This window comes from Amaranthus tricolor, chromosome 5 (genome assembly GCF_026212465.1).
Source record: "Amaranthus tricolor cultivar Red isolate AtriRed21 chromosome 5, ASM2621246v1, whole genome shotgun sequence".
Classification (NCBI taxonomy): domain Eukaryota; kingdom Viridiplantae; phylum Streptophyta; class Magnoliopsida; order Caryophyllales; family Amaranthaceae; genus Amaranthus; species Amaranthus tricolor.
In genome coordinates, this window is record NC_080051.1 from 29,573,328 (window position 1) to 29,594,098 (window position 20,771).

The 20,771-nt window shown below is 31.6% G+C and overlaps 3 protein-coding genes and 1 pseudogene across 3 annotated transcripts; 2 read left to right on the plus strand and 2 right to left on the minus strand.

The window, feature by feature from the left end:
• Window positions 1-2,034: 2,034 nt before the first annotated feature.
• Window positions 2,035-4,532, minus strand: LOC130813651 (cytochrome P450 76A2-like). Its single transcript, XM_057679495.1, is given in 6 exon segments — window positions 2,035-2,612; window positions 2,615-2,648; window positions 3,110-3,401; window positions 3,403-3,599; window positions 3,878-4,306; window positions 4,521-4,532. Coding segments are annotated over 6 exon segments (1,542 nt in total).
• Window positions 4,533-5,382: 850 nt separating this feature from the next.
• Window positions 5,383-7,627, plus strand: LOC130813861 (organelle RRM domain-containing protein 2, mitochondrial-like). The gene is made up of 3 exons (XM_057679760.1): window positions 5,383-5,699; window positions 6,906-6,974; window positions 7,069-7,627. Exons 1-3 carry the CDS (start codon window positions 5,573-5,575, stop codon window positions 7,305-7,307), a joined length of 435 nt encoding a protein of 144 aa, XP_057535743.1. The 5' UTR covers window positions 5,383-5,572; the 3' UTR covers window positions 7,308-7,627.
• A 2,480-nt stretch (window positions 7,628-10,107) lies between these two features.
• LOC130813686 (AT-hook motif nuclear-localized protein 7-like) lies at window positions 10,108-15,532 on the plus strand. Its single transcript, XM_057679529.1, has 5 exons — window positions 10,108-10,832; window positions 12,352-12,419; window positions 13,644-13,781; window positions 14,670-14,831; window positions 14,945-15,532. Exons 1-5 carry the CDS (start codon window positions 10,418-10,420, stop codon window positions 15,272-15,274), a joined length of 1,113 nt encoding a protein of 370 aa, XP_057535512.1. The 5' UTR covers window positions 10,108-10,417; the 3' UTR covers window positions 15,275-15,532.
• A 795-nt stretch (window positions 15,533-16,327) lies between these two features.
• LOC130813652 (uncharacterized) lies at window positions 16,328-18,401 on the minus strand (annotated as a pseudogene).
• Window positions 18,402-20,771: the final 2,370 nt, after the last annotated feature.

Sequence of the window (20,771 nt, forward strand, 5' to 3'; positions counted from 1 at the left end):
TAAAGGTGCATAGGGTGCCATTGTCTCTTAAAATCAGCTAGTAAAGTGATAAGCCCCACCAATACAATTATAGACTATATATATATAAACGTCAAACACGTACTTAACAATCAACCCATGTATGAAGGATAATTATTGTCGTCCTACTATAGTTAAAATTTGAGTTTCCCTTCTTTAAAGAAACAATTAAAGAAATACTTTTTTTCATGCTTTTCTTTATTATGAAAATGTGGGTATAGTTAATTAATCCCTCAACTTTTACCAAGTGTGCAATTGAACCCATAAGTTAGAGATTGTGAAATTTAATCCCTACGTACTTTTCCAGTGCATTTTTCATCTAGAAAAGGAGATTGCTTATGTCTTTGTTTAAAACAAGGGTATGGTTTTGCTACTTTAGGGTAAATCATAATTGTTTACAATACTTATCGATAAAATGACAAAAAAAGTAAGTAAATGTGCCAAAGAAATCAATTGAATCGAAAATTTAAGTTGATATTTAAAGTATTAGGATATGTTATGTATAATAATTACAAGGGAAATTCCACATGGTAGCATCCAGTTTTTATGAAATGCCAGTGGTAGCACTTTTGTAAGATTTTTCCACATGGTAGCATCCAGTTTATGCACTATCTAACTACCGTAGCATTTTCCGTTAAATTCTTGTTAATTTTCGTTTAATTTATCATTTTGTAAGATTTTTTCACATGGTAGCATCCAGTTTTTACTATCAAATGTTTAATTTACCATTTTAATGTTTAATTCACTGATTAATTTATCAACGCCTTTAAATATTGTAACAGTTAAGTAGATATGTATTAGTGTTTGGAATGCACCTTTTGAACTTATGAAATGCACCTTTTGAATTATTTATTAGTGTTTGTAATACACCTTTGAACTTTATAATACCAATAATTTGAATGAAAATAAAATTGTTACAACATTTAAGAGCGTTGATAAATTAATCGATGAATAAAACGTGTAAATGATGAGTTAAACATTTGAGAGCAAAAATTGAATGCTACCATGTAGAAAAATCTTACAAAATGATAATTAAACAAAAATTAACAAGAATTTAACAGAAAATGCTACGACAGTCAGATAGTGCATGAACTGGATACTACCATGTGGAAAAATCTTACAAAAGTGCTACCACTGACGTTTCATAAAAATTGGATGCTACCATGTGAAATTTCCCTAATTACTAATACACTTATTTATATAAGGCCTCTTTATATTAGTAAAGTGGATGTAATACATGCACTTTTCATATATGATGCTAAAATAGTCCACTAAAAAATGAGAGGTGAATGAGATTTGAATTTCAGCTAATTATTTTCTTCACACGTTAGCCCAAAGGTCTTTCGTGTGTGGGGGCGTGATAGAATATATAACATATGTTAGTGCGTTAACTATCAGATTAAACTTTTGCTTGAGTTAGTCTCTTAACGCATATTCCTTATCTCATCGAAAACTTGTGGTAAAGCATATTTAATATTTTCCACAAGAGACTTGGGATGTAAAATTTGATTTTTTTTTTATATACCCAGGAAAATGTAATGTGCTTTCTATATGGTCCTAGAGTTATTGTGCAATGAATAAGGAGTAAAGGACAAACCTTTTATTGAGCTTCCTATTTTGATTGCTAATTAGTTAAAGCTTTTCTTTATAGAAGATTAGGAAACATTTGCATACAACATAGGCTTATACCAAACTCCAGTAAACATTATTCAGGTTCTTCAACAGCGTGGATTTGTTTGGATTGCAGCTTCCATAGATCAATTTCAACAGCATTTCATTGCCTCAATGCCGTTAAACGCCTCCTGTCTATGGAGTTTGAGAGCTAAATGTACACATCCTTAACATTGTTAGTGATAACAAAAATGTTGTTTTCTATTTGGTAGCATACATCATCTATAACGTCACATTGATAAGAAGTGCACATGATTTAATGAGCAGTCACTAAATGAAACTCACTTGAAACCGACCCGAAACTAACCCGAGCCAACAGACGACTGATCGACCATTTTTTCAGGTTTACTTAGAACGATTGATACTTCTCTTTGGTATCACTTTTAAGGGTACTAACTTTCTTGCTGTCAATCCGATCCTACGCTCCCAATCAATTGTCTCAGGCGTAATGTGATTTTCAAGCTCCCAATCAAAATTATGTAGCAATGCACCTAATATGAGATCTAGCATTTTATGAGCTAGGGGTACCCCTGCACACATTCTTCTCCCTGCTCCAAACGGAATTAGTCCATAGTGTTGTCCTTTATAATCAATTTTTGACCCCAAAAATCTCTTAGGCTTGAATGTCAATGGATCATCCCACCTTTCTGGGTCTCTTCCGATTGCCCATGCATTTACAAAAACTTGTGTGCCACGCGGTATGTCAAACCCCATTAATTTAACATCTTCGACCGCCTTTCTTGGCACAAGAAACGGGACTGGTTGATGTAATCAAAGTGTTTCTTTGATCACTGCTTGTAAATACTTGAGATCATCGATATCAGCCTTGTGCAACTCTCTTTGCTGTCCTATAACTTGATGTAGCTCACATTTGACTTCAGACATTGCATCAGGGTTTGCAAGGAGCTCTGTCAGTGCCCAGTGCTGGTTGTCGATTCTGTACCGGCCATGAAAAACTCCTGTTTCACTTGTTGGTGTTAAGTCAGAAAACTGACATGAATGGAGAAGGGGCATTCATATGAATGACCATTGGGACTGATCTACTGACTACTAGTTCATATAGCCGACCTCAGTTTTTTCCCTCATGAAATTTGACGTCTTTAATATGCTCTAGGTTGTTGTTTTATTTTTCTATTTTGATAGGTGTTCAACGGGTCTGGGCGGGTCATGTCAAATTTAAACGAGCCGGTGCGGTTCAAAGTCCGTTTAAATCCGACCCACTTTGACCATAGTTTTTATTCTACTTTACGGCCCGTTGGGTCGGCCCACCTATGTATATAATAATATCATATAAAAATATTTTAAAAAAAGGAAAAAAAATTTCGCAACTAATTCCTATAATTATCTGACCCGGCACCAAGACCCGTTAACCACCCCTATTTGAAACTAACTTCATAGAAACAAAAAATCATAGACTTACCAACATAAATATGTTGATATGGTGATCTGATAACTTCTTAGGATCCTCATTTCCATCACCCTCAAATTCCAGCAACACATCCAGCATCTCTTTTGTCCCACCCGCTCTGCCCATCTCGTTCTCTTCGATTCGTTCTCTCACAAACCGTGTCGCGATCTCAAAAACTTTTCCCATATCTCTTTTAGTCTTCCGTTTTAGCCCCTGCAAATCCAACCATTTTAGCCAAGGAAAAAAATCAGCAACATTTGGAAGGCCAGTCCACTGAGTCAGCCCATTCATAGCAGCAAAAAACTGATCCCTCAGCTGAACTTGGATCCACGAGATTCTTTGACAGTAATAGGTTTCCGAGCAAGTTAAACTCTGCAAGGAATACGAATCGACCAATCTGAATCTCCTGTGTACCTCCTGCAGCATCTTCTACCCACTTGATCATTTCACCTACACACTTTTCTCCGATAGATGCTGTTTCTGTTAGAGTATATAAGATATCCTGGGAGCTCAATCATTAGCTTAAGCTTTTAGTTGAGTTGGTTTCTTGACATGGTATCAAAACCAGTATGACAAGAGGTCTCGGGTTCAAATCTCAACCACTCCTCATTTAAAGTGGAATATTTAGCGTCAGGTATAAGATGTGCCTGTGTTGCATTCACACTTCTAGCCCAAAGGGCTCCAGTGTGAGGAGGCGTGTTAGAGTATATAACATTAACTAGGTCCTCAATCATCAGCTTAAGCTTTTGGTTGAGTTGGTTCCTTGACAGTTTCAAGCACGCGTTTGCTAGTCAACATCTCAACGACACTGATCTTCCTCATCACTCGCCAGTGGGGTCCGTAAGGGGCTGGAATCATCGACCCCTTGTCGTAGTCAAGCACCCTCATCGTCTCATTGATGTTACAGTCAGCAAAAGAGAGGTCATGGTGCTTGAAAAACTCGGCTGCTGCACATTCTGTGAGAATGACCAGGACTCTCTGACTGCCTAGCCGTAGCCATATGAGTGGCCCGTGCTTGGTGCCTAGTTCAGCTAAGATTCGGTGTGGCATTGTCCCTAGATCGAACGTGTTCCCAACTATGGGAAAGCCACGTGGGCCTGGTGGAAGCCGCTGCTTGGTGCTGCGACATTTTTGTTGCCTGAAGAAGGCGAAAATTGGAACGCAGACGAGTAGGATGGACCAAATTTTAAAACTGAAAGGCCAGTCGATCTATATGGATGCAAGATTTCTAGCATAAATGAGACCTTTGGTTTATTTTATGATATAGTTGACTATGGATGAATTTTAATCAGTATATCAAATAATTTTTTTGCTTTCTTTTGTAAATTCACATGTTTTGATCCTACAATTCCGCCATAAATGAGATAAACTTTAATAATCTATGTCAATGCATGCCAAACAGATTAACAACTCAGTTAGGCACTAAAATATCCATCTTTTTTGGTTTGTGCAAATAATAAGTTAACTCAACGGGATAGAGAAGTATAGAGAGCAGGAGTTTGTGACGAAACAAAGCAAATAGTGCAATTGAGTTTGTTAGCAGTTTATGATTGTAACCGATAAAAATCACTTAAAATCTCAACATCGTTCAAATAAAACCGCACATAATCGCATAAATTTTCCTCTAGTTCTCTTAAAATTTAAACATTCTTCAAATAAAATCACTCATATTCTCTTATATCCTCTATGCAGGGATTCTTCTGTTTGAGGCAAAATTGACGCTTTCCTTTAATTCTCCTTATAAAGAGAGTACGGGTATAGATCATCCGTCAACTTCCCTCATCCAGACCCTACTCTCGAGCTGGATATTAAATATGATGATGATGATGTATTGGGTGTGTTTCGCAAATTTTTTTTTTATCGATTTTAGCAAATGTCTAAATAATTTTTGATAAATAACTTTAATGTAAGTTGAAAGGTTGAAAAATTAAAGAATTAGTATGAGCAATTCAATGAATTTTGATTTTTTAACTTAGTTTTTTTTTCAAATAAACAACAAATAAATAACATCTGATTTTCGTCAAACATCTTCATAATAACTAGTTTGATAAGCCGAGTTAACAACTAGTAAAATTTTACAAATATTTACAGATGATCAAACTAACCAACAACTTTAATCAACTATTCCATAACGAATTTAAATAGCATTTGAGTTATATTTTAACACTTTTCAACAATCAATTTTCAATCTCTGTCCGAAATTCGCCCACGAGGGAAATCCATCTTTGATTCTAGAAAAATTGTAGCCTATTTATGATTGTAGCTTTCTCGAACTTTCCTTTTATATCCACTTGTTGACCAAGCGGCGGTATGCTTAACTGCAATAGACAAGCCGGAGTAGCCGGCCCCAAACACAATTTACAAATTACAATCCTAAAACCCTAAATCCTAAAATACCCAATTACTACTATTTCATTTCTAACTTCTATCCAATCCCTATCTATAGCTTTTATCCAATCATTCCAACATTTGACAATGGCATTTACTCACAATCTTCGTGGGATTTTCAGTGGATCTTCTTCTGCGTTCCCTGTTCTACAGTCGCAGCTCTCTTCTATTCGCCTCAATTCAACTCTCACTTCTCCCAAGCTCTTCATCAGCGGTAATTTGACTGCGTCTGCTCCTATCTTTTTGCGCATTGTCTATATTTCTATTTAGTTGGAGTATTGATTTTGTATGTAGAATGAACTAATTTCTATGATGAGCTTATAGCCACAATTGACTGATTTGTTAGAAATCATTGTTATTTGGGCGTTTTGGGGTTTAGAAAAAATTATGTCTTTTGCAATTTCTCTTTTCTCATATGATTTTATTGGATCATTGAATTAGTATGTAAAGTGTGCTACTTTGTTTGATGAGCTTTTATCATCAATGGACTGATTTGCAAAAAAAGATCATTGTTATTTGGGCGTTTTAGGGTTTCGTTTGTGGTGAGTAATTAGAATTGTTTCTTCTTCAATTCCCATTTTTTAGAATGATTTTATTGGATTTCGATTGCTATGAAGAAACATAAAATTGCAAATTGCAATGCTCTAAAATTTCAGAAGTCTTCCACATTAGAGACCACATCTTTTATTTAATACATTTGATAGTATTCTAGTATCTAATTGCTGGGTTAGCCCCTTGATAGTTAATTCTGTTTAAAAAGAAGATCTGATGAGAAAATACAGGGAAATTTTGCTGTCAATGGTTTCTGTAAATATCTAATTATGTATGTATTTCATATCACATTCTTAAGATGAGTAGTTTTGTAATTTTTTGTCAGATGTAATGTTCTAGTGCATATAAAATTAATCTGTATCACCACCTTCTCAAACTTTTGTCCTGTCATTACATTGCTATTGAGTGTACTATCATTTTTATTCGACAAGTCATTTGTCAAAGTTGTAAATGTGTATGTCACTGGACGAGGGACTAGGTTTATTAAATGAATCTTTTGGTTTCGCATTTCCCATGTTGATCATACAAGTAGTTCCTTACCTGGGTTTAAGGACTCGTGAATGTTGAGTAATAAGCTTTGAGGTACTTGATGATGCATTTATCTGACCGCTGTCCTTCAGTGCACTCAAGCAAGGTGCTACATGGTCTTGATCAATTAACCTTACTTTCATTCTCCTAATTGTTGTTTGACGTATCCGTAGTTAATTTACCTGTATTCCTTATGCCTGTTTTAGTAACTCGTAATTAGGAAGTCCTAGTTCTTAATAAATTATTGGAATAGGATAACAAGCACCAAAAATGCTGTAAATTGGATGCATTTAGATCAAATCGCAGCAGCTTCACTTATTGTCTTCGAACTCTGATACAGGTCTTTCAAAGTGGACTACAGATGAAAAGCTCATAGAAGCATTTGCTCCCTTCGGACAACTAGTTGAAGGTATCTTTGGAACTGCTCACTTAATTTCAATCAAATTCTAGTCATTGGTATACTGTCCAACAGTCCAGCTGATCAATCTTTGTGATGAATGCAGCCAAAGTCATTGTAGATAGACCGACAGGGATATCGAAAGGATTTGGTTTTGTAGCATATGCTACTATAGAACAAGCCCAGATGGCTCGTGAACAAATGAACGCCAAGTTCTTGGATGGTTGGGTTATCTTTGTTGATCCTGCCAAAGCCAGGGAGCCTAGATCGCCCCCTCGATTTGAGTCACAACCTCAACAAACTGGCTTTTCTGTTAACAAGACTGTTGGATGGAGCAGGCAATAGAAGTCTAATCAGAATCGAAATGAATATAATTTACAATATACTTCATATTACTAGGGCACTAATGCATTATTGGGGTCGAAACGCCAAAATATTGATTGGTGATTCATTTGAAGCGTACAATCATGACATTTGTTTTGGTTAGTTTATATCCTATGGCGATTGACTGTTGATAAATTTTCCGTCTTTAACTTGTAAAAGATGTGCTTGGATGTTCGGTTGAAACTTCCCTCATCAAAAATTGAGGTAAATTGGAGCAAATTTAACTATAATTGTATACTTCGGCTACTTTTTGATTGTTATCTTAATAAATCTTTGGTGTTGATTCATTTTCCTCGGGGATGTTTGCTTATGTGGCTAGCTTGTGTAGAATGAGTTGCATGCTAAACAAGCTTTTATTTATAGGATATACCGTATATGGAGGAGTATTAGATACAACTGTATAACTCCATTTATGTTTAGTCTCAAAATACGAGGTATAAGACAATAGACAAACCAAATTAAAGTGTGTCCAAATTTTGAAAGGTCATTGACTGGAGTTGTTGGTACACATCGACGAAGTCTTGGTGGTTTTGGACAGTTAGATGAAACTTGGTGGATAACCGATGAGTCATCAGCTTCCATTTTAGGCGATGATTAGGTGACTATAATTTTTTGTGCATTCTCGTGCCTAAAAGGTAATTCATATTCGTGTTTTTTTCATTAAAACATGTTTAGGAGAATGAAATGACACTTTGAAATATGGATGACAATAGACCTTGGACTTGGAGTTGTTTTGGTGGATTTAGGTTCTGTTTTTTCGATCAGTTATAGCTGGGTGTAGATCATATCAAATTGACGTATGATTCAGATCTTAATAAGGTATTTGATTTGTGAATCTATGAGATCTGTTTTATTTTTAATATAGGAAAAATTGCCCTTTTTTCTTATTTTCTTATAATAATCTTAAGTATCGATTAATCGTGAATAATCCCAAGCATTAATATTATTTTCCTGTGGCACACTTGCTTTACCTGTTACCGGAAAGATAAATCAATATTATTTTTTTTTTATTTTGTTTATTTTATCAAAACTCAAAACTCTCCTTCATCAACCATGGCCTTTGGAAAGACCAAGAGAAATTGAAAGGGTAAGAAGGAAGGCAAGAAAAGTTGTTGATCCATTTGCCAAGAACGATTGGTGTGACATTAAGGCACCCTCCATCTTCAGGGTACCAAGATTGCTTCTGAGGGTCTAAAGCACAGATCTTTTTAGGTTTTCGAAGGCTGATCTTCAAAATGATGAGGATCACTTCTTGAGGAAGATCCATTTGGGAGCAATCAACCACAGTGAACTTACTGTTGCATTTGATTATTTTTACATCATCTGGACACCAATCAAGGTCCATAAAAATTTAAGAACATGTGTAGACTGTCATAATGTAATTAAATTTATTTTCCAAATTAAGGTCTAAAAAATTATTATGGTTTTTCATGGAAAAATGGAGTGAGAAAAAAAAAAGTATTTTATATTTAATGAACAAGAAGATATAAAAAAGAAGAATAATTTTTCGGATTTTAATGTAGGAGAAATAGGAGAATCAATGGAGGACAAGAAAGATATTAGCCTACTAATTGGGAGAAGATGATACAATATAAAAAAAGTGAATATATAACTTGGTATAATCAGTCATACACATAATAACAATGTTTCGGAAAAACAATAATTATTGGGGATTATTTAGGATTAATCAATACTTGAAATAATTGTAAAAATTGTATGAAAATCAGAAAACAATTAGATTATTATGAATAATTTTTTCTTTAATATATGTGTATATAATATATATGTATGTATATATGCGTAAGTCCCATATTAAGTTTTGGGGGTGCTAACATCTTTCTTGACCATGTCATCCTCATATGTGTAAACACAAAGTATGTTTACTTAATTGGAAGTTGGCCTCCACTTAGAGTTTGAGACTATCCGAGATAACTTGCCCCTCATACCCCTAATTGATAGAAGAATCATAAACTTAGATTATTGTTTGGATGATGTTGAATGTTCAATGTTCTAAGATATATCTCCATTTTATTTGGCTCTACATTCATATGTAATCGTCTTAATAGTAGAGAAATATTAGTATCATTATTTTATATTTAATCTCTAGATGACTCCTATCATAAAGAGCAGACCCTTAAGAATAAAATTATGCGTAATTTCAGTTTAACCTCTTAAAAGCAAACTTCCAAATGACTCTTAAGTCCTAATCATATAGGGTATACCTTTACGAAGGTCTTGAATAATTTTAGTCATATCCTTGTACATAATACTCTTTAAGATTAGTAGATTACTCTTAATCATCAAGGGTAAACTTTTTGAGAAGGTGAAATTTTTACAAAAATGATAAGATGCAGTCAACTTCAGTTTGCTTGTTATCATATTTTTTCATATCATATAATTAGTAATTTATTAAGTTGTAAACGAGTTATTAAAAATAGAAGTAAGTTGAAAGACACGTGATTAATGTTCTTATAAATTATTAAAAAAACATATTTTCCTAAAGAAACTATATTAATAAAGGAAATGAATCTCTTAAAATATAAAACGTAACGTACAATCATTATTATATATATTTATATTAAATAATTTTGATTTCTACATCGCTTGAAAATCATGTATTTTGACTATATTATTTGGTAAACATATATTTTTGAATCCTATTTTCTAATAAAGTGAAATAAATATTAAATATGTAAATCATCTGTCACAAATTTTTTATTCCTCACATAAAACCGTTTTTTAGAAATAAACAAACCAAATCAATGAATATAAACCCCATCAAAATTCAAAAAAAGCATTTTCTTGTGATGGTAATAAGCACATTAAAAAAATAAAAAGTTATATATTAAAAAAATAAAATCCCAAATCTCAATTTACCCTAGCTTCCCCTTAAATTGCTAATCAAATCCCAATATTTCAACACTCTAATTTTCATTTCCCTCTAATTTATTTTCTTCTTTCAAATTACTCTTATTTTCTCTCCGGTAATAAAATAGCTCTACTACTTTCATAGTTCTGGCGCCATTCTTTTTCCATTTTTATTCAAACTTCAAATCTCAAAAGACCCATCAATGGAAGAAAGAGGAAGTCCCATTTCCGGGTCACCCGAAAACACTGAAAGCGGGTCACCAACCCCAGTAAGTGGCGGCGTTATTTCTGCACCGCCGGAGCAACTCTCCGGTGGATTTTCTACCGCGGTGGTTGCTTTAGGAATTACTGGAAGTTCAGACCCAAACAAAAAGAAAAGGGGAAGACCAAGGAAGTATGATATCAACGGAAACTTAAATCCGGCGTATGTCAACAGAAAAAAGATCTTGAAACCGGAAAATCCGGTTTCTCCTCCGCCTGGGTTTACATTAACGACGCCGTTTCCGACTGAGTATGGGATGAAAAAAGGGCGTGGTAAACATGCTGTTCCTGTTAACTGGCATCAACCGTCTCCTGCTTCTGCTTCACCTTCTGTTTCTGCTTCTTCTCCTTCCTTAGGTCAGTTTTTTCTTACCAAACAGTAGCAGATCGAAAACATTCATATTTTTTTTATTATATTTAATTTAATATTAATAGAGTTTTTATTTTTATTTTAATATAGGACCATGATTTAGACTAAATTCTAATATTAAAAAAATAAAATAAAATAGATGATAAAATAATTACGCATTTCATTTTCAATGTTGTATAATAATTCATAAATGTAATAATCATGGTTGTTTCACCTATTTGTTTCTACTTTCTGGGTTGGGGTTTAGATTAAAAAAATAAAATAGTTGTAATTTTATTTTATTTTTGTAATTTTTACTATTATCTTGACTTGTAGTTACAACTTTTGTCTGGTTTATTTGACTGATTCTGATGCTTGGAGTTTTGAAAGTAATTTGAGAATAAAAAATTTTAAGCGTGAACGCAAAAATCCAGACCTTTTAATTTTAAATTATTCCGTTTATCTTTTAAAAGAGAAAAGTTATTTGCTCTTTGCATCTGATTAAAGTAATGGGTTACATTTACTTTAATGCTTAAATTTTGTATCTAAAATCTAAACCCTTCTTTTCTTTATTTTCTTTTAGAAATTATTATTATTATTATTATTATTATTATTATTATTATTATTATTATTATTATTATTATTATTGATCCAAAGTATTCTAGAGAATGCCTAGTGATGAAAAATGTAATTAATCATTCTTATAGTAAGTGAGAATCTATGATACCATTGAAAAGATTGTGAACCATTATAGCTCACTAGGTTAAACTATGATGTTGGATTAAAAAATATAATGGTGTTGTTTAGTAAAATAATTTATTTGATAATTTTAATTTATTTTAATACAAATAGCGGATCGAGTTGTCAAACTCAATTTAATAAAATCAAGTAATTAAATCAATCAATATAATTAGCTATCAGCTATCAGCTGATTGTCAAACATCCCAATAATTTACATAGTCCTTTAGAAATTAGAATGATAATTGAAATTATTTTTGAATATTATTTGGACTTATCTTTCATAGGTATAAATGCTATGAGTAAATTTTGACCAATTGAATCAAATATGCCTTTTAACTTTAAACTAAAGATGGAATAATTAATAATTTCTCTACTAAAAAAAAGGTAAATTAATATTTTTTGTTTGAATTAATAAATGTTTAAATTAATTAATATTTCTAATATTGAATAAAAAATCGAATCCTAGAAATCTGCTATAATTGCAGTCTTTGATTGCGAATTTCTTATATTATTATTTTTCTGATTTCGGTGGCTTCTAATAGAGCCTAGAAAAAGGAAATTTCGTGCTTGTTTAACTTGGGTTGTTGAGAATTAGAACCCCTAGAAAAATTAATAAAAATAAATAAATAATTAAATAATCAAATATCAAATAATATAAAAAAAAAAGTAGTAAATTAAATTGCTTTTCAACTAATTTTGATGCTTTTATGCCTAATTAACTTAATGATGTAAGAAAGGTTGACTTTTTTAATTATTAATTTTGGGTTATTATGTGGGTGAATGAAGGTGGAAATTTTGCAGAGACAGCAGGGTCGGACTTCACTGTTCATGTCATAACAGTACAAAGAGGAGAGGTATTTCTGAATATCTGTTTCAAAACTACTTGTGTACTCGTAATAGAGTATTTCTTAGACTATATAAAATCCGGATCAATTAGTTCTTTGATATGATATTAAAAGTCAGCGTCACAAGAATTTACTGATGAATCTCAACCACCCATATTAGAGTAAATAACATACCTTGATGCTTAGTGCCTTCTCTAAACTTTTAAGGGCCTTGAGCGAAAATTGAATATTAGCTTTTTTATTATAAACATGTTTATTTTTTTAAGTGACAATAAACTTCTATTTTATTTTTTCTAAATAAAGAATTAATTTTTTCAATTAATTTAATCAAAAAAGAAAATACAATAAAATAATAAAAGTACGATTTTTAATAGAAATACTAGCACTGCTTAGTTAATTAGATTGAATAATGATCAATAAAAAAAAATCAATCAGTAGCTACTAGACAAAAACCCAAAATTAGTAATTAACTAAGTTGTTATTATTGAGCTAATGAATTACCATTAATTATGAAAAAGCATTGACATAAATTATATGATTTACATGTGTTGCTAAAAATATTAATTTCCGGATAAATGTTAACTTTTTAGGCCCTTAAAATAATGGGAATCGTAGCCGCCCCTCATGCAGCTCATGCGGTTGAGTCGACTCTGTTATCTGTTAAAGTTTTAACCATCAACTTAAGCTGATTATAAACCGCTAATCCAATTAGTTGTTTAAACACCATATAAACCTTCATTTGTAATAGTGGTTTATAGTACAATAAATTGTTTTTTTATTTATACCATTCGCTATGGTTTATTAGTTAGACCGCTATTTGGATCAAAGATTTGTGATTGTCAAAATGTTATATTTGGTACCATTGTATGTGAACTGCACTGTTTATACGGAATCAATTCCAATCGGGCGTAACGTGGAAATTCTGTTGACATTAAGTAATATTTAGGGAGAAAATTTCTAATTTTGGCAGCTGCATTGTTATATTAATAGAATTTTTCCATGGTTCTATGGGGACCGAATGCTCATTTTACATGGTTTTCAACCAAATTGTCACCTTTTTTGTGTTCTATGTAATGCAATTCAGTATTTATATAGTTTTTAATCAAATATTTCGATCCATGACTAAGCACATGGGCCTAGATTCCCCTGCTTGGGAAATTTGTAATAATAAACGAGATTTGTTAGGTGCAACTGAACTAATCACTTTTTATTTGTTGGATGAATCTTTTGCAGGATGTTACAGCCAAAATCCATTCGTTAGGCCAAAAGGGGTCAGGCCCCCGAGGAGTTTGTGTTCTGTCTGCTACTGGTGTCGTCTCCAATGTTACCATCCGTCAATTAGGATCTTCTGGTGGACTTTTAACTTATGAGGTACTTTCTTTGTTTGGAAATAATAGTTATCCATACTGCTTTTTGTACTGTTATCTTTTGTAAATTGTGCTCCTGATGATTTGGGATTGACAGCCAAATTGATCCTTTTTTTATGATTCAGACAATGAAAGTGCATTTCAAGAAATAAGCATATGATGCTCCTACTTAAATTGTGCATATGGATCACAATATAAGATAATGATGATCTTAATAATATCAGACAAAGAGAGTACATTTTAAGAAATGAGAGTGTGATGAGCATACTCTTTAAGTTTAATTCTAGATGCATCTCAATGTCGCTATTAGAGCTATCTTACATGTACACAGATATTTGGATCAGACATGAATATCTATGTTTCCAATCATGTTTTAGGCTCAGAGTTAATGATATGTCTATCAAAGTTATTTTTGAGATGTATTGAAGATTCTGATTCCTAAGTGACATAGCATTCGAGAACATTATTGCCTTTTGAGATAAATTTTTTGTGTGTTTTACTTCCAACTTTACAAGTACCGTTTGTTAACTGCATGAATCTCATTTGGGTTTATATGTGAGCTTACCAGTTCTTCTCTTTGTTTGGGTTGCTTAGGTCCATACCTTGTTTATGATAATGGAAGTGTCATGTGTTTTGAACCCTTTATCACCCATTCTGTTATTTTCTGACTTTTGATGACCTCGGCAATATTTGGAGTTTGTATCCCCCTTATCAGAATTAAGCAGCAGACATGAGGTTCTTGAAACATGAACTAAATTTTATAGTTTATAGAAGATCCTTTTTTCCTGTTTTTCATTCTATGGTATATTATGTTTATTAGTTGGAGACTATGACTCATTGATCTTAAGGTTATTGCCTACTTGGTTGATCTTAAACATGAAGTTTGGTGCAGGGCCGCTTTGAGATATTGTTATTGAGGGGGTCGTACACAATTAACGAAGCCAATGGAGTGACAACTAAGACCGGTGGATTAAGCATCTCATTAGTAGGTCCTGATGGCCGTGTGGTCGGTGGCAGTGTTGCTGGCTGGATTACCGCTGCAAACCCCATCCAAGTAAGTGTAAATCTTCTTTATATTCTCGCTCTTAAATAGCCAAGTTAGATTCTTGGACATGTACATACCGCCATGTTGGACATATTTAAGGAACATTTTTCGTTTCCTACTAGGTGGTGATCGGAACCTTTGTGCCATACGGTTACAAGCCACCAAAGAGGAAGTACCAGCGTGAATCCCCAACTGCAACCGCTGCCATCCCTGTTTTTCCCGATACAACACCTGCTGAAATACCAAATATGCAAACTGTACCCGAAGTGTTCCCACCAGAAGTTCCCCCAATGGGAACACAAAGTCATAGTGAGGCAGACGACAGCATAGGAAACGGGCATAACCTAAATGTGATATCATCACATAATGCCCCGGAATGGAACAATGGGTCGCAGCCATCACAGCAGCAGAGATTTTACGCAGATATCAACGTGTCTGTGCCTGGTGTATGAGGCCTCAAGTATTCATTAGTGAGTTGATCCTAGTTTCTTTGCCTTGTCTAGTAGTGTCCACAGTTTTTATGGTAGTAGGTTTTAGAAAAGGTTGAAAAAAGGACTGATTTACAAAACTCAGTATTGATTTGATGGCTCTGGAGTGTGTTCTATTCTATGACCCGAGTTAAATGAACTTCACATTGACATTATAGTTCTTGTAGCTCAAAGTGTAAGCTCTATTTATATTCTGTTTCACCTTTACTTATCTGTTTTTTCTAACTTTTGTTTTTTTAAGTGCTTCAATTTTTTTATTCAGCATATTTATTTAAAGAGTACTCCTATTTCTTTGAATTTGCATTATATGATTCAAAAACTCTCACAATAGAATAATATGGTTTTATATAGGTGGTTACTGGTTAATGGTTATGAATTGACTTTGCAAGGGAGTGTAATGAAATCCAGGAGGAACAAATTTGCTTCTTGTTCTATGCATTCATTACACAACATTTAGAAGTTTAGTGTCAAATGTCAAAAAGCTCAAATCGATTTGCTCGAAGATTTTTGATATGGTATATACTCTATCACGATCTCTCACACAAAAGGCCTGCAGACTAAAAATGTCGTTTCAATATATATACTCCCATACCTAGTAAAAAAACTTTATTCGAAATAAAAAATAAATGATGTTTAAATTTGTGACCTTTTGTAACATTTGACTTTTAATATCAACTAAAAATTTAAACAGATAGAAAATATTTAAACCCATAATTTACTCCATAGGATAAAAAATCATACATTTTGATAGTCAAGCACTAATAAAACCCATAATCTCTTCACTTCAAGAAGGAAAAATCCATAATCTATGTCCTTTGGAAATTTAGAATTGAATTTTTATTTCATCATTCAAACCCTATTACAAAAAAGTCACAACTAAATAAGGCATAAAAAACTCAATTAGATGAATATTTCAACAAATGTATAAATTCAACACCACAACAAAACAGTACACAACATGACAATTGACCTCAGCAAGTACATTAAGATGGAGTATCAGAACGAAGCCAGCTGCTGCTACATCAAAGAGTGAGGAGAAATCCTAGATAGTTGGAGAAGAATACTAGAATAATAGTCCCAGTTCGGGTGTTTCTTATCAATGGCTGCCTGTCCATACAAAAAGGGATGTTGCTCCACATATCTTGGACCATCTTCAGCATCTGCTAAGCCTTCTAGATAGCGACACAATCCTGATTTTTTTTGGATCTGTTTGTTTGAACAGCACACAAATAATTAATAGTTAATCACTATTATTTTCTTATTAGGATCGAGTAGATTAAACTAAAACAAATTCCTCTGTCCCACTTATTTTCCAGAGGTTTTTCATCTTAATGATGCAAAATGAATGCGATATACATCTTAATGATGCAAAATGAGTGCGATATCATCTTAATGATGCAAAATGAGTGCGATATCATCTTAATGATGCAAAATGAGTGCGATATAGGAATATGTTTTATTATTTTCTTACCTAAAAAATCATCATTCTGATTTTCTTGCATCATATTTTTAGGAAATATGCCACGGTTTGCCTGTATCATTGGCAAAATCATCACCAGGATTTAATATGTAATCGATATTAAAAATAAAATTTCTATTTTTAAGATAATGAAAATAAGAGTAATATTTAACATATATATATATATATATATATATATATATATATATATATATATATATATAATTAAAAAAGTCTAAATTTTTAATTTTTTCATTAATTTTAAATAAAAAAATCTGCTTCTACCTACAACTAAAGACAAAATCAGAATATAAATTAAAGAAATATATAAATTAATTTTTTATCTAATTTTCTTACTAATAATAGCCAACAAAAAAACTTACATTGTTGCAAAATCAATTTACATTGAATAGTAAAATAATTTATATAATTATCTCTATTTTATGACAAAGTACCAAATGAATTGAAAAGTTCTCACATATTAGCGTCATCATAGTGTTTTTGATAGAAAAAGTATGGAATAAATAAAATTAAAATTAATAGTAAAAATAATGTTACCGGATTAAGGAGGGCTTTGTAAGGCGCATTCTATGAGCAAAGTGTTTGATTCAGAAAAAATAAGGTCTCCTCTTAAAATAGACACTTTCCAAACTTTCTTAAGCTCTTTAAAAAATAGTGGCTTGTGTTTATTGTCCAATGACTTAAACCCTAAATCAGAGCAGCTTTTTTGGTCCTACAATATTAACATACACTGTGAGTCAAATATTCACTTCTATATGTCGTATGAACTATTTCGACTATCATATTTCCATATTGTCTCTTCTGTTACACAATCTAATATTAATTGATTTTTAAATTAAATTATCCGGACTATAGACTAGACATATGTGGAACTAGATTGCCATGGCTAATGATACAAATAAGCAAGAATCTAATTATATTTATAGGTTCATAAATCATAACTAATCATATAACTTACCCAAACAAACAAGAAGCTGCTTTTTAAACCCTTGAAAGCACATTCAACAATACCATTAACATTGCTCCTACATATATGCATTAATTGTTATGTCAATATGAGATACAAATTTTTATATTAAATCTTAAAAAAGTACGTCTACAGTTATACTTTTAAAAACGAAAATAATAAAATAGTTTCAAAGGTTTAGATTAAGGTTCAAATAGACTCAATAGTTTGATTTTTTTTTTAAAAATAATACAAAAATCATGGGTATAATAGTATTATTTTTTTTTATGATTTAAATAATTTTTTGGTGAAATTTAAAATTACATTTAATATTTAATTGTATAATAATAATTAATTGAAAATTTTTATGTTGTGATCCTAAATTTTAAGCTTTTTCACAAGGTGAATAATTTTTTTTTTAATTCACATGGTGACCCTATTTTTTTTAATTACCTAGAATAAATAGAATCAGGTTTTCGATTTGGACGAATTTCAGAATCGTTAGATTTGTGAGCACGATGAATGAGCAAACCATTGAGATCAAGAACAAGCAATTTATTTCTAAGATTTGAAGTTTTGATAACATAAATTCTTAAAGGTAGAAACTTAATTTGGTTTATTTCTTCCTCTTTTTCGTTATCGTTATGAATTGAAATATTTGCCATGTTACGTAGTTGATGTTTTAATAATAATAATAATAATAATAATGTTCTTTAACCCACCTATAACTGCTAGTAGGTCCATTCGGAAATTGTGTAAGGTTAAAGAGCCAATGACTCAATGAATCAACTCTGATAAATATAACATCAATACAGTTTACAAAGAGTTGATTGGGTCTAATCCTCGTATTAATTGGTGCAAGCTTGTTTAGCATAGATCTTTAGTTTCTAAATCCCGATTCATTTTTTTGGATGGCCATGCTCAACAAGCTTAAAACCAAGGATCATCTCATGAGATTTGGTGTTACTCCTGATGACTGCTGCCCCCTTAGACTATAAAAAAAAAAATCACTTTAAAAATATAAGTGATCATGTTAAGATTATAAAGTGACCACTTTGACATGTAGATGTATATTGGGTCAGTCCTAATTGCTAATTAGCTTATAATTTTTAGCTTTATTTCTGGTAATTGGTTTATACTTCTAACTTTTTAGCTTATGAAATTAGTTAAGATTTAATTTAACTGTTGATTAATTTTCAAATCAGTTTTTTGTTTAAATTGTTCGGTAAAATTAGATGTTGAATAAAGTATAAATATTTAAAACTAATCAAACACTTTTTCATGTTAAGTTATTATAAGCAACTTTGGAAATGCTGGTATTGTACCTTCTTAAAATTGTATTCAAAAACTATGTTTTTCTTCAAAATGCTATCTATTAGAAGCTATTTTATCTAACACTAAAAATAGCTTAACTAAGTCACGAAATCAAATATGAAAAATAAGCTAACAACTACCATTAACTAAAAATCAAACACCCACTTATTTTTTATTTGACTTTTTTGTTGGCCTTTTAAATTTAGTTTTAGGCTAATCAAACAATAAAAAAATATTTTATTAATCACAAAAATTTGGACGAGACCGTCGCAAGTTAAGATGTAGTGTGGGTCGGCCCATTTCAAGCGCGTGTAACAGCATTTTAATTTTCTGAGAATTGATACCTAAGGTCAAAATTGATACCTTTAAGATCAAAATTGAAAAATGCCTAAAAAGTGAAAAAATGCTCAGCATGTTACACGCGCAAATTGGGTTGGCCCAAATTGACGGTCTCATTATAAGGCCATCTCGTCCAAGACCAGTTGTTTATTAATAGCTTTTAATTAATCAGATAAAAAAACAAGTTTTTAAGCGAAATCCAAAAACTTAGGAGTAATTAGTATGAAAAGACTTATTCATTGGCTTTTTAACTTATTACCCAATTTTTCATTAGCTAGTTGATGAGACTAAGAAATCTTATCTTATTTTGTAAAAAAAATGCACTTTAAAATTGAATAATTAATCTGTATTAGCTCATGTAATCAAAGTTAAGAAATCAACGCTTAAGTAGAGTTGTGATTTAAACACCTTCTAATTAAAGCTAAGTAACATCATAAGTTGTCAAGCACAATAGCTTCATGTGAGCTCATTAAAATGAATTCTACCAAATATATAACATCACAAAATAAAAAAATTATTGAAATAACTAACAATATGAAATAAAGATGGTACAAATTAATGCTAAAATAAGCCATAAATTGAGCCATGTAAAAAACTTATTTAGCATACTACTTTGAAGAATTACATCTTCATTTAGGATAAAAGAAAATCGGAAAATTAAATAGCTACTTAATTCGAATAATAAGATAGCTAGTTTTTGAACTTTAAAGAACGAAAAACATAATTATTTTTTCATACCCAAATAAAACTCTTGCAATTAAAGATAAAATTATTTTTCAACAGTTGCAATTTTGTTATAAATATATTATTGCATACTTTCTGTTCAAATGCATATAATAATGTAGTTAATGCATCACTATTATTCGCTTCTTATACATATCTTGAATTGATGTGATTATTGTAAATTATTTATCATTAAATATTAATCATAGTATATTTAAGACAAAATATTGGTATTATATTTAATGAAAAATATTTTACTTAATATTGATGAAAAAATATAATTGTCGATAATTTAATTTGTGTAAAATATTTATTTGTTATCATACACTTATCGTTTCTGATGGAAAGAAAATTAATATAATGATTAGAGAATTTTAAATAGGTTGTTCTCATGAAAATACGTGTCTCATATATAAATTAAATAATTTATCTAATATATATATGAGTTAAACATTATCTCATCGAATTAAGAAGGCCTTCTTATGGTTCATCATCAATGAGCAAAGTGTTCGATTCAGAAAAACGCAATTCTCAGCTAGATTTAGCAAGACTTGAATGAAATTTGCTCAATTCTTTGAAGAACAAAGGCTTTTCCTTGTTTTTCCAAGGACTTGAATACAGAGTTTGTGCATTATTCTTGGTCCTATACGTAATTTGTT